Genomic DNA, 23,237 nt, shown 5'->3' with positions numbered 1-23,237 from the left:
CCAGGACTGGCGCGGTGGAGAGCATGCGTTTGAGGTCTTGGAAGGCCTTGTCCGCCTTGCCGTTCCATTTGAACGGGCTCGTCTACTTCATCAGCTGGAACAGGGGCAACGCCCTCTCGCCTAGTCGGCTTAGAAACCGGCTGACCAAGGCCAAGCATCCGGTGAACTTCTGGACATCGCGCAGCCGAGCCGGCTTGCGCATGCGCTCGATGGCCTTGATCTTCTCCGGGTTCGCCTCAATGCCGTGTTTCGAGACGAGGAAGCCGAGTAGCTTTCTAGCCGGAACGCCGAAGACACATTTTTCCGGGTTAAGCTTGACCTTGTATTCGCGGAGGTTGGCGAATGTTTCCTTCAAATCGTCGAGGAGGGTGAGGTGCTGCTTGGTCTTCACCATGATGTCATCCACGTATACGTGGATGTTGCGGCCGAGTTGCGGTAGCAGGCATTTCTGCATGCAGCGCTGGAAGGTGGCGCCGGCATTCTTCAAGCCGAACGACATGGTGATGTAGCAATACGCCCCAAAGGGCATGATGAAGGACGTCTTCAGGGCACCGGCCGGGTCCAACTTGATCTGGTGGTAGCCGGAGTAGGCGTCCAGGAAGGACATGAGCTCACACGCGGCGGTCGAGTCGATGACTTGGTCGATCCGCAGGAGGGCGAACGGATCCTTGGGGCAGGCCTTGTTGAGGCTGGTGTAGTCGATACACATGCGCCAGGTCTTGTTCTTCTTCAGGACGAGGACTGGATTGGCCAGCCACTCGGGGTGAAATACTTCCATTATGAAGCCGGCCGCCAAAAGCTTGGCGACCTCTTCACCAATGGTTCTTCTCTTTTCTTTGGAAAATCGTCGTAGGGGTTGACGGACATGCTTGGCGTCCTTGCGAATGTGAAGTTTGTGCTCGGCGTACTTCCTCGGGATACCCGACATGTCCTTGGGGGTCCATGCGAAGATATCCCGATTCTCACGGAGGAAGTCGACGAGCTCGCCTTCCTATTTGCTGTCGAGGCGGGCACCTACGACAACATACTTGCTGCAGCTGGGGTCTTCTGGGTTGAGCTTCACTTTCTTGATCTCCTTAGAAGGTTTGAAGGCGGCCTTGTCAGCCAGGTCCGAGGTCGGGATCGACGCGGCGGAGGCCTCGCCTGCCAGGGCAACGATCCGGTCGAGCTGGCGCCGCTCCTCGACAATGACCAGCAACTCGGCCAACATGGCGCCATCTCGAGCGCACTCCAGGGACTTGCGGTAATCGCTGGTGATGGTGATGAGGCCCTTGGGACCCGGCATCTTCATCTTCAGGTACGCGTAGTGGGGAACCGCCATGAACTTGGCTAGTGCGGGCTGTCCCAGCAACGCGTGATACACGCTGGACAGGTCCACCACCTCGAACCAGATCGGTTCGCACCGGAAGTGGCTGTTGTCACCGAACAGGACGTCTAGCCGGACCCGACCAATGGGGGAGCAGGAGAGGCCGGGCACGATGCCGTGGAAGATCGTTTGGGTCGGCTCCAGGTCCTCGGCCTTGAGGCCGAGCTTGGTCATCGTGTCGCGGTAGAGGATGATGCTGCTGCTGCCGCCGTCGATGAGGACTCGGGAGAACTTGCATGTGTGTCACCCGGACTCGGCATGACTGCCGGGTGATCCTCCTGGGTCCAGGCGATTGGGCGATCCGACCAATGCATGAACTCCGTCTTGGCCGGGACGACAGTGTTCACCTCCTGCCAGAGGAGGCGCTCGCTGCGCTTGTCGTCCCTGAGGCTGGTGAAGACGACGTAGGCCGCGTTCTAGTTCGGGTAGGCATCGTCGCGCATCGCGCCGCGAGCTGGAGGCGGCGGTGGAGCCGAAGGCGGCTGTCCCGCGCCCGGAGCCGGAGGGGGCGGGACGTCGCCCCTCATGATGCGCTTGGTGATGGCGCACTGCCGAAGCATGTGCGTGGAGGGTTTTGCGCCGCTGTGATGCTTGTAGGGGGCGTCGAGCATCTGCTCGAAGCTCATGGCAGGTTGCCATGCCGTCTTGCCGGTTTGCCGGTGCTTCGCCGCTGGGTCCGCCACGGGCTCAGTGGCCGCGACGAGCCGGTTGTCGCAACACGGCGCCGGCTGGTCGGCCTTGTGCTTGTTGTTCTGGTGATGCTGCTGCCGGCTGCTTTCACCGGCCGGCTTCGGAGGGGGAACCGGCTTCGCCTTGCCGGCTTCATCCAGCGCCACCTGGATCTTCATGGCAGAGTCGGCGTTGGCGTACTTGTCCGTCGTCACCATGAGCGCGGCCATGGTGGTCGGCTCGGAGCGTAAGAGCTTGTGTTTGAGGAGGGTGCCATCTCGGCACCCGTTGACGAAGTACTGGATCGCCTGGACTTCATGGACGCCCTCGCAGCTGTTCCGGAGCTCGGTCCAGCGTGCGTGGTACTCGCGACCGGTCTCCGTAGGCCCCTGCACGCACATGGCGAGCTGGCTAGGGTGGCTGGGTCACTTGTAGGTCCCCGTGAAGTTGTGGACGAAGGCTTCCTCAAAGTCCACCCACGTGTTGATGCTGCCCGTCGGCAGGCTGTTCAACCATGTGCGGGCCGACCCTTGGAGCATGAGCGGTGCATAGCTCACGGCGAGACGACGATTTGCACCGGTGATGCCAATGGCCATGGTGTAGTCGGTGAGCTAGTCTTCTGGCTTCACCATCCCATTATACTTGGGGGTGTCGCGGGGGAGCATGAATCCTTTGGGGAAAGGCTCCTCCCGAATGCGGGGGCCGAAGCACGCCGGCCCGATAGCGCCGCTCTCCTCCATCTCCAGGGAGCGAGTGAGCCGACCGAGGTGGTGGCGAGCGTCGGGGTCGTCGATGGCGCGCGGGCCGAGTCGACTTGCGGCCAGGCCACGGGGGGCCAGGTCGGTTGGAGCCGGACGCCGGCCATGCTGGCCGGGTCGTCGCCCAATCCATCGGCGGCTGTTGCAGCCGGGTCGTGCCGAGTCCGGGTTCGGCCGGAGTGCGCCTCTCCGGGTGGCGAGGAAGCGGTGTGCAGAAGTTCGCCGGACCCTCCAAGGAGGGCGGAGCCGGATCCCGCCGGCTTGGCGAGCTGGTTGAGGCGGTCCTGCTGGGTGTTGGCGGCGTGAAGGAGTTCGCCCATCTGCCTGATGCGCTCTTTCAGCTCCTCACCCGCGAGCTGGTCCAGGCCGGCTGCGGCTGCCTGGGCAGCGCGCATGTTCTTCATTGGGGTCTCGTAGACGATTGGGACGGCACTGAGGGCCCAGCCGATCGCTCCTCCCTGGGCACGCACATCGGTGACCCGGCTTGGGCCGGCCGTGGCGGGCGTGAATCCATAGGCGGCATCGCGCTCCAGCTGAGCGGCGTCCAGGCAACGTTGAGTGGCGGCGAGCGTCTCGGACAAGTCCAGCATCTGCTGGCGTCTTTCCTTGAGCTGGGTTCGGGCCTCAGCGACGTTGGTGGCGTCGACGTCGGTGACGATGGGGATGCGGAGGCTCTACATCGCTGCGCGCAACGGATCAGACAGCTCGATCCGATCCGCCGCAGCTCCGGCTTCGGCAGCCCTCCTCGTCTTGCTTGACAAGGAGGAGGCGCCGTCGCCAGTGATGAAGACCTCCACATGAATGTCCGCTGCCCCGACGGAAACGCCGCTGCCGAGGGAGAGGGGAGAATCGGAGTAGCTGAGCACCTCGCTGGGGTACTCGTCGGTCGTGAACGCATCAGAGATGCGCAGCGCAGCGAAGGAGGCGGCGAGCGCGCCGATGACGTCGTCCGCCAGCGCGACGGACTCGTTGGTGTAGGAGAAGGGCCCCGTCTGAAGCATGCTCCCGGCCACCTCCTCGAGCTGCCCCACGGTGGGCGCCAACTGTCGTGGTGGGCGCACGACAGATACCAAGGGATGGCTAAAGAGAGGAGGAGGCTCGAGGGTGCTGGTGGACTCCAGAGGCGAGGTTGGCATGAGCGGGCGTGGGACGCCGAACATACCCAGGTTCGGGGCTCTTCGGAGAGATAATACCCCTAGTCCTACCGAGTGTTGTTGTACGATTGATAGTACAATGCTGCTCCTGGAGCTGTATGGAGGAGGAGGGAAGCCGACCAAGGCTTAGGCAGTTCCCTCTCCTTGGGTGTTGCTAACTAGGAGTGTGTGCATGTCTATCTCTCTATTTCCACTCTGCGCATGAGGGCTCCTGGGGTTCTTATAGGCCAACTCCCCAGGGGTACAATGGTAATGTTACAAGTCGGTGGGCCCGTATTGTCGGTGTCCGGGGTCCCGGGCTGGGTCCCGCTGAGGGCTTATGGTTCGCCGGGTTCCCCTAGGTGCGGGCCCCGCATGCGTAGGGGGACTGTGCACCGTCTTGTCGATCGTCGGGGCGTGGCCGAGTCGAGTCGCGTACAGTGCTCATCGTCAAGTCGCCGCTTGCTATTGTCAGCGATGAAGGTGGGGGCACTGTAGCCACGCCGGCCCTGGTCAGCGGGTAGGTGAGGGGCACTATTGCTACGTACCCGCTGACCAGAGGTATGGGCGGGGTACTATTGCCTCGGTCATCATTGATTGACGTCTTGTCCCCATCATACGGCCTGGATGGGTTGGGAGCTGACCCGTGGCTGGATTGCATAGCACGCCACGGGTGGCGCTGGCTTGTTAAGGAGGCTTTGGCCGTGCCGGGTTCGGCTGTCTTGCGCTAATTGTTGGGTCCAAGTCGGCGTGTCTTGCCGGGTCGGCTCGTCTGGCCGGCTTGCGGGGCTTGGCCGGGTCGAGCGACCCGGCCAAGCGCGTGCCGGTATTGAGGGGCAATGCCAACCTTGTTGTTGTTGAAGAGGATCCGGGTTCCGTTGCCTGCCCGGGGTCCATCCCCTCGACAACGATCTCGTAGAAAGCCGTAGCCCGGCAGGGCAGGCCGCGGGCCGCCGTCCCCGAGCTCAAGCTCGCGGCGATCCTCTCGGGTCGTCTCCGTGGCTCCAGCCCCTCCCAGGCTCGGGCCACCCTTCCAGGGCCTCCGCGTGTGTCGGTGTACTAGAGTAGGGGTACCCTAGTATCCCGAACTTGTGCACGGGCAGTTGCAGCATCCCGTGGCAAGACTTGCCAGGTGACCGCCAAGGTCCTCCGTGGTTCCTTTGGAGCCATTCAAGGACAAAGTATCCAAGCCAAGGAGACAAGACCCCGGCAAGAGGAGCTTGTCGGGAAGGCCAACAAAGGCATCTCAAGACCCCGGCAAGAGGAGCTTGCCGGGAAGGCCAAACAAGGCACCTCAAGGAACTTGCCACGACGCGCCACGCGTCCCGGCAAGGCCCGGTGAGCGACAAGCTCCCGGACGCGACAAGACAACGACCGCGGCAAGGCGCTTGCCACGGCAAGCCACCACTCTGTGCCCGCGCTCCAGCACATCCACCAACGTGTCGCTCTGGGACCCTTCCGGGCGTACGTGGCGGGAGGCTGTGCAGCCAGGGGTGTGCGGTGGCAAGCGGCGCTGACAAGATAGCCATCATGGCGAGCAGTGGCGTCCCTGACGGTCCCTTTTGCACTATTTAGGCGACACAGACGGGCATTTAATGCCCTTGTCCCCTGTCGTCAGGGTTAGGTATGATACACTGTAGCAGGTAGCTGTACCTACCGCAGCACCTTTCCATTTTTACCCTTGTCTATGTTTCCACCTGTCGGTGACCCCTTGAGCATATAAAAGGAGGCCCATGCGCAACGTAGAGGGAAGTGGAGCTGGTTGAGAGGAACAGAACACTCACGCTCGGTCTCGTTAGCTGTTGGAGTGTACTGTAGCACTCCGCGCTCCCGAGCAAGAACTCAATACAAACCACAAAGCAGGAGTAGGGTTTTACGCATCCGTGTGGCCCGAACCTGGGTAAATCGCTCGTGTGCTTCGCCTCGATCCGCTCTTCGTGCGACCTCCGCCCCTGCCGAATCGAAAGGGACTCGGTCCGCCGGTCCCATAGGTGCTCGTGGATCAGAACCCCGGCATCTTTGGCGCGCCAGGTAGGGGGCGTCGAGGTTGTGTGAACCAGATCCGGCGTTCACGCGAGCTAGATCTTCATCATCTTCATCGACATGCCGCCGAAGAAGAAGGCTTCGGAGGCGGCTGCTCTGTCCGCGCCGAACCCACCACCGCCGGAGCAAACGGCTGATGGGGCGGACGCCGGCGGAAGAACGGGCGTCGACGAGGGAGTTCACGGTGCTGCCAGGTCCAAGGACAAGGCTGCGCTGCCCATCGGCGGCGTAGCCGGCTCCCACAACGACCGGGCGCACTCCAAGACCTCGGCGTCCGTGCATGCACCGCGCCCACCTCAGGAGGCGCGGGACCGGCAGCGTCATGGTACTCACGGTACCATGCGTTTGCTGGACCAAGATCGAGCTGGTGGATCTCGGAGTGCTCAAGACCAGCATGCATGCCAACATGCTGGCACGAGCGAGGCACGGTCGCCTGGACGAGATACTGCTCCTTGTAACATAGTTAGAAGTCCGAGCATATCCCGCTCCTCGCACCGTTCGCCACCACCACCCGCCACTGCAGCAGAAGCTTTGGCGCGAGATCAACTGCTCCTGGACTACCCTCCAACGGCAGACAAGATCGACGACTGGAGGGCCACCATTCAGAGTCTCATCGGCTTCGCCAACGGCGACACTCAACGGCAGCCGAGCACGTCGCAGCCGCAGCAAGTCAGCCAGGCATGAGCCGGTGGCGACAAGACCGGTGGGGGTACAACCACTGTGCACTCTCCGCCCCGAAGGCCAAGATCGCCGACTCGCCGGATCCACCTCGACAGCGACTCCACCGCGTCATCAGATCCACGAGCTCGTCGCGATCAGCGCCAAGTTCTTCACGAATGACAGCAAGAAGACGCTCGTACTCGCATCGAGCGCCAAAGAGAAGCGCGACGTCAATCAGACCAGCGCTCTGGGCCCTCTGTCGACATGCATGCGCCAGGGGAACCAGGCGACTTGCCGTACGCGGTAGGTTGCCCTGCGTTTACTCGTGAGCTGTGGCAAGTCCAGTGGCCCAGCATGAAGAATTTCAAGCCAGACGTACCAGAGAAGTACGACGGCAAGTCGCATCCGTCGGAGTTCCTCAGCATCTACACCATCGCGGTGCAGGCTGCCGGGGGGCGGGACGACAAGATCCTTGCCAACTACTTCCCGCTGGTGCTCAAGCCCAACGTCAGGTCCTGGCTCATGCACTTGCCGGACAACTCCATATCCTCCTGGGCAGACCTATGCCATCAGTTTGTCGGCGCCTTTACAGGCGGCCACAAACCTCATGGCCAAGAGAGTGACCTTCATCTACTCGCCCAGAAGGAAGGAGAGCCCCTGCGCAAGTATATTCAGAGGTTCAGCCGTGTACAGCACAATATCCTAGATGTCCACCCTGCCGCGGTCATCAGCACGTTCCATCAGAACGTGCGTAACCGCAGGATGCGGGAAGAGATGGCGATGTGCAAGATTAGAGACGTCAGTGAGCTGTATGCCCTGGCCGACAAGTGTGCACGTGCTGAGGAAGGGAGGAAACTCCCCGGAGAGAATACAGGAGCAGGAGGATCTGACAGCGAGGATGCTGCCCCGGCAAAGAAAAACCGGCGGCGGAACAACAGGAAGAAGAAAGGCAAAGATGTGCTAGTCGTTGAGCAGTCCGGCAACGAAGGTGGCGCTAATAAAGCCAAAGTTGGTAGCCCCGGCAAGGAGATTGCAGCATGCACCAACTGCCAGGCTGTGGCGGTCGCCGACAAGCAGGACAGCACCGACAAGCAGTACTGCAAGATCCACCGCACCAAGGGCCATGACCTCCAGAGCTGCAAGAAGGTCGAGCAGCTTGTCCAACAGCAAAAGGCTGAATACGAGCGACGCGACAAGGAGTGGGCCCAAGGAGGCGCTGGAGAGTCCGGCAAGAAGCGCGCCGGCCGGGGAGGACGCAGCGGCAAGGCCAAGCAGCGGCAAGGAGACAGACCTCCCCGCGGCCGCGACAAGGATGAAGATGACGACGACGACGAAGACATGGATGATGTCGAGACCAGTGAGCAGGAGTTCTAGAAAGCCACAGAAGTCTTGTGCGTTGACGGCGGTGCTTCTCTGCATACTTCGCACCACCAACTCAAGCAGTGGGTGCGGGAAGTCAATGCGGCGGAACCACCTGTCGAGTCACGTAAGCTTCTGAAATGGTCCAGCACGCCTATCATCTTTGATATTGAGGACCACCCTGATCGCACAACTGCGGTCGGGTGCTTGCCGATGTTGGTTTCACCAACTATCCGCAACCTCAAAGTCACTAAGATGCTAGTTGACGGTGGGGCCGGCTTAAACTTGATCTCCTCCGCTATACTCCAGAAACTCCAGATCCCTGACAGCGAGCTTGAAGAGACCGGCACATTCCAAGGAATCAACCCGGGAAGGAGCAAGCCGAAAGGGAAGGTCACGTTGCCAGTAACATTTGGCAGCGAGTTGAACTTCAGGACTGAGAGGGTCACTTTTGACGTTGCCGATTTTCCATTGCCTTACAATGGGATGCTCGGCCGTCTAGCACTCGCCAAGTTCATGGCAGCCTCTCACTACGCATATAACATGCTGAAGATGCCAGGCCCGATAAGCGCCATCTCTGTCCCTGGCGACAAGAAGGATGCTCTTATCTGCGCCGACAAGATCTATCGGGAAGCGGCAGCCGCAACAGATTGCAAGTCACCTGCCGTTGAAGCTCCCGGGGGGAAGAAGAAGACCAAGTCCGGCAAGAGCTCTGATGCCCACTCCGGCAAGCGCACCTCTTCGGAGTGCCGCGCTGCCGTCGAGGACGCACCATCGAGCTTCACCGGCAAGTGTAAGAAGACAATGGCAGCTCCGCCAGAAACTAAGAAGGTGTCTGCCAAGGAGAGCGGCACTGGTGGTAGCTTCACCATCGGTGCCACTCTCGACCCTAAATAGGAAAGCGCACTCATTGCTTTCCTGCGGGCGAATGTCGACGTGTTTGCGTGGCAACCGTCTGACATCCCCGGTGTTCCCAGGAAAGTAATTGAGCACCATCTTGCCGTTTGTCCTCATGCACGGCCCGTCAAGCAGAAGGTCAGGAAGCAAGTAGTGGAGCGCCAAGAATTCATCGCAGAAGAAATCAAGAAGTTGGAAGCAGCAGGCCTTGTCAGAGGAGTGCTCCATCCTACGTGGTTGGCCAATCCTGTAGTCGTGCGCAAGGCGAACGGGAAATGGAGACTTTGTATCGACTTTACCGATGTTAACAAAGCTTGTCCCAAAGACCCATTTCCTTTGCCGCGCATTGACCAGATTGTTGACTCCACAGCCGGATGTGATTTGCTTTCATTTCTTGACGCATACTCAGGATACCATCAGATCTTCATGGCAGAAGAGGATGAGGAGAAGACCGCATTTATTACTCCATGTGGCACGTACTGTTTCATACGGATGCCTTTCGGTTTGAAAAATGCTGGTTCAACATTTGCAAGGGTAGTCCATGTCGCTCTTGAGCCACAAATACACAGAAATGTGGAAGCCTACATGGATGACATAGTGGTCAAGAGCAAGGACAAGGCAAATCTGATTCAAGATTTAGACGAGACCTTTGCAAATCTGCGCAAGATCAACCTCAAGCCCAACCCTGAGAAGTGTGTGTTTGGAGTCCCCTCCGGCAAGCTTCTCGGGTTCTTCGTGTCTCAGTGGGGAATCGAAGCCAATCCCGACAAGATCAAGGCCATTGAGCAGATTGAAGCACCCAAGCGTGTCAAGGATGTACGAAGACTTGCCGGTTGCGTGGCTGCTCTCAGCAGGTTTATCTCTAGGTCTGCTGAGCGCGCCCTGCCGTTTTTCAAAATATTGAAAAAGGCAGGTCCAATAAAATGGACTCCGGAAGCGGAGGCTGCGCTGCAAGACTTGAAGAGATACCTGTCCTCCACTCCAACACTTGTCGCACCTAAGCCACAAGAGAAGTTGCTGCTGTATATAGCGGCAACCAATCAAGTGGTTAGTGCTGCGTTAGTAGAGGAGAGGGAGGTAGATGACGAGCCAGCAACCATGGCAAGCGCATCCAGCGACAAGCAGGAGGCTCCCCCGACAAGCTTTGGTCCCGACAAGGATGGATCTGCGCAGACGCGTGAAGAGATACAGAAGAAAATGGTGCAGCGCCCAGTTTACTTTGTTAGTTCCCTTCTGCAGGGGGCTAGGTCAAGGTACTCTGGTGTGCAGAAATTGCTTTTCGGCCTTCTCATGGCCTCGAGAAAGCTGCGCCATTACTTCCAAGCACATGAGATCACAGTTGTCACTCGCTTTCCGCTGAAGAGGATACTACAGAATCCAGAAGCGACAGGCAGGATTGTTGAGTGGGCACTGGAACTGTCAAGCTTTGGCCTCAAGTTTGAGAGTACTTCAACTATCCAAAGCAGAGCATTGGCAGAATTCATAGCAGAATGGACGCCAACACCAGATGAAGAAATTCCAGAAAGGAGCATCCCCATCGAGGAAGCGAGCAAAGAGTGGCTGATGTACTTTGATGGTGCCTTTTCGCTGCAAGGCGCCGGCTGGCGTGCTGCTTATCGCACCCACCGGAGAGCACCTCAAGTATATAGTCCAGATGCACTTTCCCAAGGAGCAAGCGACAAACAATACTGCAGAGTATGGAGGCTTGCTTGCCGGTCTCAGGATCGCGGCAGACCTTGGGATCAAGAAGCTCATTATCAGGGGTGACTCGCAGCTTGTCATCCGCCAAGTGAACAAGAGCTATCAGAGTCCGTTGATGGAAGCCTACGTCGACGAAGTGAGAAAGCTAGAAGAGCACTTTGACGGCCTACAGATGGAGCATGTTCCAAGAGCTCAGAACGCCATTGCTGACGGCCTGTCAAAGTGCGCCGCACTTAAGTTACCTGCGGAACCAGGGATCTTTGTGCTCAAGCTGACTCAACCGTCCATAACGCCACCAACTGGACAGAGCAAGAAGAGGAAGTTGATTTCTGGTGACTATTTTCCGGCAGAGCTTTCGGAAGCCGCCGCCAAGAAGGTCCCCAAGATCAACGCCAAGAGCGCTGAGGAGCAGTCTGCTCCGGCAAGCCCTAGGGTTTGTTCCGTTGAAGCAGAAGCTCCCGGCAAGTTTTGCTCCGGCAAGCTTGCCAGGGAACGTCAAGCTCCGGCAGAGCCGCAGGTTCTCGCCGTAGAAGCGGACGTTCCCGCAGCAACAGATTTGCCTTGCGCTGAGGAGCAATCTGCTCCGGCAAGCCCTAGGGTTTGTTCCGTTGAAGCAGAAGCTCCCGGCAAGTTTTGCTCCGGCAAGCTTGCCGGGGAACGTCAAGCTCCGGCAGAGCCGCAGGTTCTCGCCGTAGAAGCGGACGTTCCCGCAGCAACAGATTTGCCTTGCGCTGAGGAGCAATCTGCTCCGGCAAGCCCTAGGGTTTGTTCCGTTGAAGCAGAAGCTCCCGGCAAGTTTTGCTCCGGCAAGCTTGCCGAGGAACGTCAAGCTCCGGCAGAGCCGCAGATTCTCGCCGTAGAAGCGGATGTTCCCGCAGCCGCAGATTTGCCTTTGGTCCTTGTTGTCGAGCCACAAGCTCCAGCATGGGCACAGCAGATTGTCCGTTTCCTTCAGACAGGAGAACTTCCCGAAGAGCAAGAAGAAGCGGAAAGAGTAGCCCGGCAGTCAAGTATGTACCAGTTTGTCGACAAGACACTGTACAGAAGAAGACTCAACGGTGTGAAATTGAAGTGTATTCACCGGGAAGAAGGACAAAAGCTGTTGGCAGAGATACATGGAGGCATATGTAGTCACCACATTGGCGCAAGAGCACTTGCCGGCAAAGCATTCCGGCAAGGTTTCTTTTGGCCGACAGCCCTCCAGGATGCAACTGCACAAGTAACCAAGTGTGAAGTGTGCCAGTTCCATTCCAAGCAGATACACCAACCAGCTCAAGCTCTCCAAATGATCCCTTTATCCTGGCCATTTTTGGTCTGGGGGCTCGACATCCTCGGCCCCTTCCCTCGAGCAGTCGGGGGCTTTGAGTACTTGTACGTTGCAATCGACAAGTTCACAAAGTGGCCGGAAGTGGAACCAGTGAGGAAGGTGACAGCACAGTCAGCAGTCAAGTTCTTCAGGTCGATTGTTTGCCGTTTTGGGATCCCTAACAGGATAATCACCGACAACGGTATGCAATTCACGAGCCGCACCTTCATGCAGTACGTCCAAGATCTTGGCGCCAAGGTCTGCTTCGCTTCTGTTGCTCACCCGAGAAGCAACGGTCAAGCGGAGAGGGCAAATGCTGAAGTGTTGCGCGGGCTCAAGACCAGAACTTTCGACAGGCTGCACAAGTGCGGAAGAAACTGGATCGAGGAGCTGTCGGTGGTTCTTTGGTCGATTAGGACGACGCCAAATCGAGCCACTGGCCAGACACCTTTCGCTCTAGTCTATGGAGCAGAGGCAGTTAGCCCCACGGAACTCGTATACGGGTCACCTCGAGTGCTCGCTTATGATGAGCTTGAGCAAGAGCAGCTGCGACAAGATGACGCGCTGCTCCTTGAGGAAGACCGTCTTCAGGCTGCTGTACGAGCTGCTCGCTACTAGCAAGCTTTGTGCCGCTACCATAGCCGCAAAGTTAATGCCAGAAGTCTCGAGGAAGGCGACCTTGTTCTTCGGCGTGTTCAGTCCGCCAAGAATTCCAACAAGTTGACGCCAAAGTGGGAAGGCCCTTACCAGGTAAAACGAGTCACTAGGCCTGGCGCTGTCCGCCTTGAGACTGAAGATGCCATTCCGGTGAGCAACTCCTGGAACATTGAGCATCTTCGTAAGTTTTACCCGTAAGGCGCGGTTGCCGGAACCTGTTCCGGCAACCACCTTTTGTACAAGTCTTGCCGCTGTTGCATGTAATCCTTTGTACAAAGCCGGGCACAGACCCCGTGCATAAGTAAAGCTCATGTGCTCCGCACATCTTGTCAATTTTATGCTTTCTATCTATTGCATATGTGATCTGACACTTTGTGCAGCACCTACTCCCCGGTAAGCAATAACAAGCCGTAAGGCTCCATATCTTTATTTTCTCTTCTTTCTTTTTTCTCAAGGAAACGAAGGTTCCCTCGCCCACAAGTTTGCCGGGGGGGGGGGAAAGGAGAAGATAATGGTATGGACCAGGCGTCGTTCAAGAAAGTTTCGCCTTGCCGGGAAGCAAACAACAGAAAAGCTAAGTTGCCAAAGTTTGAGCAATCAGATTTTTTAAATTTTTTAAGTTATCTCCCTTGAACGACCGCACTTTGTATGGAAAACCTGTGCGCGGAGGAACCAACTCGTAGCTAGTTGCGCCCTTACTTTGTTTCGAGTCCTCTCAACAATTTAAGTGAGCTGCAACTAGTTGCGACAAGGTTTCTTGTCGGTAGCGGCACCGCCAGCAGGGTGCTGACGTCCCGCACTCAGCGCTCGCGGCTCAGGTGCCTGCACCGGCAAGTTCCCTAAAAGCGTAGGGTAAAAAGACATACAAAGGGAGGAATCAAGTAAAGGGAATAACATTGCAATCATTACCCAGAATAAAGTTATATTACAAAGATAGCTTGTCGCAGCTCTAATGGATTGTTTTCATAACATGACAAACAGCGACAAGAAAAGAAGAAACGGGCGGCCTAGTCTACGCGATCGCCCTCGATCCTCTTGATCCCGCTCACCTTGTCCACAATGGGTGCGACAAGGGTCTTGAGCGCCTCCAGATCAGCATCCGGCGGCAGGGTCTTGAGGACGGTTGTGAGGTTGAGGCCCGGATTGCGGAAGGCCACCTTCACCAACACTTTCTGAAGAGCTCCCGCGCAGATCTTGCGCGACTCGTCGGCCAGCTGCTTTGGGATCTTCTCCCAGAGTCGCTGGAGGGCCGTCGCCACGCCTTTGAAGAACAAGACAAGCTTGGCGCTGGGTTGGAGGTTCTCGTCGGAGGGATACCCGAGATCCTCCATCCCCAGCTGCGCCAGCTCCCTGTTAATGTCTGCGGCGACACTCACAAGACTCTCCGTCCAGTGCTCCACAGTCTCCCTGAAAGCATTCTGGGTGGCGGCAGCGCTCTCCAGCAGCGCCTTGTCGGCCTTGATCTCCTCCTTCAAGGCCACTTCCTGCTCCTTGGCGCCGTCTAGCGTCTTGGTCAAAGTGGTCAGCCTCAACTCAAGATCCACGTTGGAGACCTTGGCGGCGCTGAGCTCTTTGCCCTTCTCGGCGAGATCGGCCTCCAGCTACGCCACCTTCGTCTCCAGCTCCTTCTTAGCGGCCTCGGCGGCTGCGGCAGCATCCTCCGCTTGCTTGAGGGCTCCGCCAAATTTTTCCTCGCGCGCGGCAAGCTCCTCCTCGTGGGCGTCAAGATTGACCTTCCGCTGCGCCAGCTCGCCCTCCTGCGCAGACAGCTTCTCAGCAGCAAGCCGCTGTTGCTCTCTGACTTCAGCCTTCTCGAGGAGGAAGGCCTTCTGCGCTTCGGCAAGTTGCTCCCGCTCCTCCGCCAGGGACCGGAGAGCTTCCTGGTGGAGACCTCGGAGCTCCTCCACGCGTTTCTCGATGTCTGCTCCCGCCTTCGTGACAAGCGCCTCACAGGATTCCATCTTGGCTTGCCGCGCACGGTAGAGCGACAACAACTTCCGCAGCAGCCGCTCCTCCTCAGGCTCATTGCTGCTGCTGCTCGGCGCGTCAACCAGCGTCAGTCCAGCAGAGGCAAGCACCTCCCCGTCAAAGATCTCTCCCTCGACCGGCGCCCTGGAGCTTGACGCCCAGGGGAGATTGATGAAGACGCCTTCGCCGGCCTTCAAGGAGACGCCTGGCTGGGGCTCTTCGAAGCCTGGCGCTGCGGCAGCGGCGGACGGGTCGGTGGTCGATGTAGCGGCTGGCGCTCCTGCGGCCTCAGGGCCGTCAGTGCGATCGCCAGACCCCTCGCCAGTTGCTGCGGCGGCAGCCTTGGCAGCCCCTGTGCCGGCGGGATCGCCAGCACCGGCTGCTTCTTCGGCGGCAACCTCGGTCTCCATCGGCTCCGTAGCAGATGGGTCTGACAGCCGGAAAGGGGAGAAGAGTCAAGCAAAAATCCAACAAAAAGAAGATCAAAAGAAGAAGAACCCAAGGGAAATCTTGCAGCGAAAGGATTACCTGTGCCAGGTTCTGCAGTCGTGGTCTCCGCCGTCGGGGGGCCGCTGGTGCTGTCCCTTGCCGGAGAACCCTCCCTTGCCGGAGACTTCTCCCTTATCGGAAAGTTCTCCCTTGCCGGAGGACCCTCCCTTGGCTCCTGGTGGGGCTGCTCTGCTCCTACACAAACCAACAGTCAGATATCAGCAAAGACAGAGTATCCGTGCGCACCTTACAACGGAAAGCAAATCATACACTTACGCCGGGGGCTGCTCTGGAGAAAAGTTGCCGGGTCCGGCGAGGTTGTCTCGGGCGCACCCCCTGTTGTCGCAGTGGGTTCGTCCTTGATGACGATCACCGGGACCTTGGCTCTCTTTGCTGCTCTCTGGGCCAGAGTCCTAAAAAGGAACAAGTTCGGAGCAAAGCAAATGAGATACAAGACAAAACAGCAAGGATAGAAGAACTACAAGTACAACAAGAGAATCTTACTCTTCTTCTTCTTCCTCGTCGGAGCTGAACGCGGAGAAGTCGAAGTCCGGCTCCCGTCCGACACGAGGAGGCGGAGGAGTAGGTTCCCTTGGCCGCTTGGCGGGAGTAGTGGCGGTGGTCTGAGACGACCCCGCTCCGGCTGCCGCCGCGGCGTGAGAAGCGGCAGGAGCAGAAGCGGTGGTCCGGGAGGGCCCCGCTCCGGTTGCCGTCGTAGCGTGGGGTGCTCCCGCGGCAACAGTGCTTGCCGCGGTGGAGCGTGTCACGCGGCACGGCGACTGTTGCCTCGCCTGCCGCTCCGCTACGTCACCGGCCTTGCGGAGACGCCTTCTTGGTGGGGATGGAGGCTCTGCTTGCAGCGAGCTGCCTGAAGATGAGGAGGAAGAGGAGTTGATGTCCAGCGAGCCGCTCGTATCCTTGGCGGGCTCGCTCGACTCGACGTCATGCCCGGCAAGCTCTTTCTTGCTAGCGGGCTCCCCTCGCTCGGCACGGCTTGCCTCCTCTGCTGCATCTGCCTCCTCCATGGTGAATCCAAATTCGCCCGCGGCTGCGGCTGCCGCCGCTTCTTCCAGCCTAGTGGCGATGAGCGCCATCTCCGCATCGGTGGTGTCGCGGGTGAGGCCATCCTTCTCGTCGGGGCGGATCGACACTTCTACCAAGCCATCGAAGAATTGCTGCACGACGTCGTCCGCAGGCTCTTGCCAAGTTGGGACAATTCCATGCGAGTCGCACAGCGGCATCATTGCACGGATGCGGTCGAGCGCGGAGTTGTTGCACAGCGGAACGACGCCCCCCGGCAACCTGAACACTTCGGGATGTTGGGGGTCGTAGTTGAACAGCTCCTGGAGCATCGCGTTGAGCTCCAGAACAGTGAAGTTGAAGTTGAGGCCCGGACGCAGCCTCATGATATCTGCCGCATTCTTGAACTCCCAGGCGGGTCTCCCTCGTTCCTGCAGGGGGGCGATGCGGCGGCGAAGAAAATCTGCGCCAACAGCGCCTACAGTGAGCCCGGCAAGCTTGAGGCGTAGGATCCGGGTGACAGCAATCTTCAGCCTGTCGTCTTCCGGGGCCACGTCACTCCAATCGCTGCCGCGCGCTACTGGGGTTTGGCGCCGGGTGGTGAATGGCTGCGGGTTCTCCTCGTCAATCCAGCACCAGTCTGCTCTCCACTCCTCCCACTTGCCGCGGAATTCTCCCTCCAGATAAGTTTCCTTCTTGCCGGCCCTTGAGATCCAGGCGATTCCGCCGGATAAAGGCTCTCCTCTCTCTACTCGGGGTATGAAGAAGTGGCGAAAGAGGGCTACATTGGGATGGACTCCGACAAAGTTTTCGCAGAGATGTGCGAAAACTGCCATGGTTAGGACGACATTGGGGGTGAAGTCAAGGAGGTGGAACCCGTAGGTGTTCATGATGTCGCAGAAGAATTCAGAGAAGGGCGGGCAGAGCCCGCAGTAGAAGAACAAGGCGAAGAAAGGGTATCCATTTGGAGCCGTTTTCCAAGCGGCGGCTGGAAGTACCTTCGTGCGCGGATGCGCGCGCGTCTCCGTCGACTAGAAGAGGTAGTAGTTCTCCCTCAGCTCCCTCGCGGCGAGCTTGGGGGGGAAGACCGCCCGCTCCTTTCGCAGCGCCGCGAGCCGCTGCGCCTCGGTCGACTTCACAACCTTCCCCTTGTCGGCTCTCGGAGCCATGGCGGAAGTGGTGGAGGAGGTCGGCGGCGTTGGTGGTGCTAGTGGCGATGGGGGGCGGGGCGCTGCGCTCTTTCGGCTTTGGGAAGGCGAGGGAGCGGCGGAGATTTCCGAGATTGAAGCAGCAACGGGCGAATGGGCGAACTACCCCTGTTTCCCCTGCTTATAAAGAGGAAGGGGGCGGACGTTCCGCATTTCCGAATAAAGAAACCACCCACGATCTCTCCCACGATGCCGCATTCAACGCGTGCCGTTCGGGGAGGGCGCGGTGGATATGGAGAGAGATACGGCGTAACCCAGGCCGCGTGTGCCCGTGCCCTGTTTTGGGCCTGGCCCAACAGCGCTCGACACCATGTATGGCCCAGGCCCGGGGGCTCCTGTCGGTGTACTAGAGTAGGGGTACCCTAGTATCCCGAACTTGTGCACGGGCAGTTGCAGCATCCCGCGGCAAGGCTTGCCAGGTGACCGCCAAGGTCCTCCGTGGTTCCTTTGGAGCCATTAAAGGACAAAGTATCCAAGCCAAGGAGACAAGACCCGGGCAAGAGGAGCTTGCCGGGAAGGCCAACAAAGGCATCTCAAGACCCCGGCAAGAGGAGCTTGCCGGGAAGGCCAAACAAGGCACCTCAAGGAACTTGCCGCGACGCGCCACGCGTTCTGGCAAGGCCCGGTGAGCGACAAGCTCTCGGACGCGACAAGACAACGACCGCGGCAAGGCGCTTGCCGCGGCAAGCCACCACTCTGTGCCCGCGCTCCAGCACATCCACCAACGTGTCGCTCTGGGACCCTTCCGGGCGTACGTGGCGGGAAGCTGTGCAGCCAGGGGTGCGCGGTGGCAAGCGGCGCTGACAAGATAGCCATCGTGGTGAGCAGTGGCGTCCCTGACGGTCCCTTTTGCACTATTTAGGCGACACAGACGGGCATTTAATGCCCTTGTCCCCTGCCGTTAGGGTTAGGTATGATACACTGTAGCAGGTAGCTGTACCTACCGCAGCACCTTTCCATTTTTACCCTTGTCTACGTTGCCACCTGTCGGTGACCCCTTGAGCATATAAAAGGAGGCCCATGCGCAACGTAGAGGGAAGTGGAGCTGGTTGAGAGGAACAGAACACTCACGCTCGGTCTCGTTAGCTGTTGGAGTGTACTGTAGCACTCCGCGCTCCCGAGCAAGAACTCAATACAAACCACAAAGCAGGAGTAGGGTTTTACGCATCCGTGCGGCCCGAACCTGGGTAAATCGCTCGTGTGCTTCGCCTCGATCCGCTCTTCGTGCGACCTCCACCCCCGCCGAATTGAAAGGGACTCGGTCCGCCGGTCCCATAGGTGCTCGTGGATCAGAACCCCGGCAGCGTGCCTCGGTGGTGTCGTTCCACCCGGTTGGAGCCCCTAGTGTCGCCTCTAGTCACCGTCATCTTAAACTCCAGCGACCTGTGCGTTCTGTCGCCACTGGAGAGGCCGTTTCCGACGCTGTCCGACCACCCCTAGCTAACCTCTGTTACGGGCAGGTGCACCTTCGTCTTCTCTTTCGATCCCTCCCTCTAGTTCTGGCCAAGGAGCTCTCCTTGCCGGCGTGTGCTCCGGTGGAGCCGCGCCGCTCTCTGTTTCCCTCCTCCCCTCCCTCTCACCTGACTAGCGGGGCCCGCTAGTCAGCCACTCGGTACACGCCCGAAGCGGTACGAGTGGTGGCGCCCTTGAGGTTTTACACCTTCGACGTCACCACCAGTTCTATTTATTTAAATTCAAAAATTCAATTCTATCCAGAGAGCTTCAAATATCCAAAACTTTTTAACCATAAGTACGAATGAATTGATTCTTTTTGCACTGTCTTCTTTACAAAGAAATCTAGCAACTCACCAAAAATGAGAATTTTCTCTGCTGCCTAAATTTTCTGGTGAATTTCAGAAGGGTGCTTGATGTTTTCTTTTTGTGTTTATAATTTCTTTCAGATAGTGAAGCTTGTCTTGAGGATCACCAGGAGGGTTGTGAACCTCATATGCACTAAGGCGAGCCACAGCAACATTTTCATGGTGCCATTACAATATTTGTGATTTTTCAACTTGGATTAATGGTTTAATCCGTGCATTTAAATCACTAGAATATTATTTATATTCTGTGGGTTGCTTGTTTAAGTTGATATGATTAATTTACAGAAGTTTGAAGCTAACTAAGTTGGTTAAGTAACTAGAAGTAATATTTTTTATGAAGAAGTAATATGGTTATGGATATAAGTACTTATTTTGAGTATTTTCTTATATGAGAAAAATGATAAATTTGCTAAGTAAAGATTCTGTTTAAAGTGATGATTAATCATAATCAGAGGAGTGTTATGTGTTGTTGATGTTTATGCTTAGTGTGGATATCATTGACCCAGTTATTTCCATTGATATATGATGCACATGTTAGTGCTGCATTTCATGGCATATTATGACACCGGTTACTTTCACTTTAAGTTGAATCTGATAATAACTCAACTTGAATATATCGTTGACCGGGTCATGGTGCCACTTAATCGAGTTTTCCCAGTGCAACCACATTTGCCTTTATGAGAAGGCCTTTATTCGATCCGTTGTCATGCCTCTGGTCAGTGCCTCCAACTAGGGAAGGTTATGGGCGTGCGGTACCCTGGCCCGGTAAGCAGACATAACCTTGTGTGCCCGTTATTGTTATGGTACCTTGTCCCCGTTTGGGACCGTTTATGTTTTGCCACGACAGTGGCCGTTGGTGTCTCTGGTACACACGGGGCCACCCAGGACTAGCCCAGTGGGGAGTGAGTCGGAGTGGCCGAGAGAGTGTCATGGCAATGGAGGGGTTTCGTCGGAACACCATTGGTCCACCCGAATGGGAGTGCGAGGCCATGGGTTCCGTAGTGTGGGTACAGTGCACTACCTCCGCAGAGTGTATTCAATCTATCAATAGTCGAGTCCACGGTTACGGGCATGCTCGAAAGTAGGTCAAACCATGGGTCAACGTTTAATTATTTTTGCACACTAAGGTATGAACTTTGCACTGTTGAGAGGATGATGGTGGCTAAATCATCTTGATGTTAGCGACCAAGTGTTGGTCATGGTTGTGATCGCCGGAAAGATCACCGTTTGGTTACGAGGTAACCCAATCAAAGACCACAAGGTTGGTCTGTTTGTGATCCGAGAACGATCACCGTTGGTAAGCAAGTCCGAGGGACTTATATCACAAGAGCATGATCACGACATGTATGATATGATGTTGCATTAGTAAATCAATCGATTAAATATCATGATATTGTTTGTCATTATGTTTATGTTTGTTGTGAGCTTGAAAGTACATTCAATGTATTGACCTGGCGTGTCATGTCAGATTTTAGGAAAGTCTCGTTGGAAAGGAGTGCTGTCCGAGTCTAGATCGTGTCCACATTGGTGTCCCTGTGCTATGGATATCCGGTACGACGTTGTTCCGCTGCCGTGTAGTTGCTATGATCGAGGCCCCTTTATATTCACTAAATAATGTACATATTGTTCAGCAGCACCGTGTGTGCCGCTTGGCCTCGTCACCTGTTGTAATATGAACTATGATCCACTAATATCAATAAAGCGGTTGCTTTCTGTACCAAGATGTTGTGTGTTGCCAGAAGACATGGTCTCTGGGCTGGCAATGCATTGTAAACAGGTTGCTCTGAGCCGGGGTGCCACACAAGCGCAGCCCCCTCCCTCGACCCAGACCCCAAGCGCAGTGCCCCTCCCTCCACCCCAACCCTCGAGCGACACCTGATACATCTCCATCGTATCTACTTTTACAAACACTTTTGCCCTTGTTTTGGACTCTAACTTGCATGATTTGAATGGAACTTACCCGGACTAACGCTGTTTTCAGCAGAATTGCCATGGTGTTATTTTTGTGCAGAAATAAAAGTTCTCGGAATGACCTGAAAATCAACGGAGAATTATTTTGGAATATATAAAAAATACTTGAAGAAAGATCCACGTCAGGGGGGCCTCCACATGTCCACAAGGGTGGGGGCGCGCCCTACCCCCTGGGCCCACCCCCTGCCTCGTGGGCCCCCTGACGCTCCACTGACCTCAACCTTGACTCGATATATTCACCTTCGGGGAGAAAAAAATCAGGGAGAAGGATTCATCGCATTTTACGATACGGAGCCGCCGCCAAGCCCTAAACTCTCTCGGGAGGGCTGATCTGGAGTCCGTTCGGGGCTCCGGAGAGGGGAATCTATCGCCATCGTCATCATCAACCTTCCTCCATCACCAATTCCATGATGCTCACCGCCGTGAGTGAGTAATTCCATCGTAGGCTTGCTGGACGGTGATGGTTGGATGAGATTTATCATGTAATCGAGTTAGTTTTGTTAGGGTTTGATCCCTAGTATCCACTATGTTCTAAGATTGATGTTGTTATGACTTTGCTATGCTTAATGCTTGTCACTAGGGCCCGAGTGCCATGATTTCATATCTGAACCTATTATGTTTCCATCAATATATGAGAGTTCTTGATCCTATTTTGCAAGTCTATAGTCACCTACTATGTGTTATGATCCGGCAACCCCGAAGTGACAATAATCGGGACCACTCCCGGTGATGGTCGTAGTTTGAGGAGTTCAGGTATTCACTATGTGTTAATGCTTTTGTCCGGTACTCTATTAAAAGGAGGCCTTAATATCCCTTAGTTTCCATTAGGACCCCGCTGTCATGGGAGGGTAGGACAAAAGATGGCATGCAATTTCTTTTCCATAAGCACGTATGACTATATTTGGAATACATGCCTACATTACGTTGATGAACTGGAGCTAGTTCTGTGTCACCCTAGGTTATGACTGTTACATGATCGATCAAATCCGGCATAATTCTCCATCACCGATCCAATGCCTACGAGCTTTTCCATATATTGTTCTTCGCTTATTTACTTTTCCGTTGCTACTGTTACAATCACTACAAAACCCAAAAATATTTCTTTTGCTACTATTACCACTACTTTCATATTACTTTGCTACTAAACACTTTGCTGCAGATATAAGTTTCCAGGTGTTGTTGAATTGACAACTCAGCTGCTAATACTTGAGAATATTCTTTGGCTCCCCTTGTGTCGAATCAATAAATTTGGGTTGAATACTCTACCCTCGAAAACTGTTGCGATCCCCTACACTTGTGGGTTATCAAGAACATTTTCTGGCGCCGTTACCGGAGAGCATAGCTCTATTCTTTGAGTCACTTGGGATTTATATCTGCTTATCATTATGAAGAACTTGAAAGATCACAGAACCAAGATCTATCCCTCAACTACGAGGGGAGGTAAGGAACTGCCATCTAGCTCTACACTTGATTCACCTTTTGTCATGAGTAAACTTGCGACACCTACACATGCTATTAATTCTGATATGTCGCATGTTATTGATGATGCCACTTCTTCTATGCATGATACTTATGATGAAACTACTTCTATGCTTGATAATACTGTTCCACTAGGTGAATTTCTTGATGAACAACTTGCTAGGGCTAGGGAGAATGAAATTATTGAAAGTGATAATATTGATGAAAGTGATGATGAAGATTCTCCCCCTAGATATGAATTGCCTGTTGTTCCTGAGGGTTATGTTATGGATGAATAAACTGCTATAGACTTTCTTGCCTGCAATGATAGAAGTGATCTTAAGAAATTATTAGCTAAGCTGAAAGAAAAAACTTTGAATGCTAGAATTAAATATGATCCTGCTTATGCTACTTCACCTATTTTATTACTGATAAGGATTATGATTTCTCTGTTGATCCTGAGTTAATTACTTTGGTTGAATCTGATCCTTTCTATGGCTATGAATCTGAAACTGTTGTGGCACATCTTACTAAATTAAATGATATAGCTACCCTATTTACTAATGATGAGAAAACTCGCTACTACTATATCCTTAAATTATTTCCGTTCTCATTAAAGGGTGATGCTAAGATATGGTTTAGTTCTCTTGATCCTGGTTGTTTGCGTAGTCCCCAGGATATGATTTACTATTTCTCTGCTAAATATTTCCCCGCTCATAAGAAACAAGCTGCTTTAAGGAAAATATATAATTTT

General features: G+C 55.7%; 1 protein-coding gene across 1 annotated transcript; it reads right to left on the bottom strand.

Annotated features, from left to right (window-relative positions):
* Positions 1-991: 991 nt before the first annotated feature.
* LOC147960214 (uncharacterized) lies at positions 992-1,540 on the bottom strand. The gene is made up of 2 exons (XM_087533217.1): positions 1,364-1,540; positions 992-1,291 (listed from the first exon to the last, which is right to left on the bottom strand). The coding sequence occupies exons 1-2, from the start codon at positions 1,538-1,540 to the stop codon at positions 992-994; spliced, it is 477 nt and encodes a 158-aa protein (XP_087389343.1).
* Positions 1,541-23,237: the final 21,697 nt, after the last annotated feature.

This window comes from Triticum urartu, chromosome 7A (assembly GCF_056163025.1).
Source record: "Triticum urartu cultivar PI428250 chromosome 7A, HENAU_Tu73, whole genome shotgun sequence".
In the NCBI taxonomy this organism is placed as follows: domain Eukaryota; kingdom Viridiplantae; phylum Streptophyta; class Magnoliopsida; order Poales; family Poaceae; genus Triticum; species Triticum urartu.
The sequence above is the reverse complement of the archived record's forward strand: the minus strand, read 5'-3'. Positions and strand labels throughout refer to the sequence as shown.

Coding starts and splice junctions, on each gene's coding strand:
- LOC147960214 (XM_087533217.1), bottom strand. CDS start 1,540: ATGACCAAGCTCGGCCTCAAGGCCGAGGACCTGGAGCCGACCCAAACG. Junction 1,292..1,363: donor AGGTGGTGGACCTGTCCAGC/GTGTATCACGCG, acceptor GCGTACCTGAAG/ATGAAGATGCCGGGTCCCAA.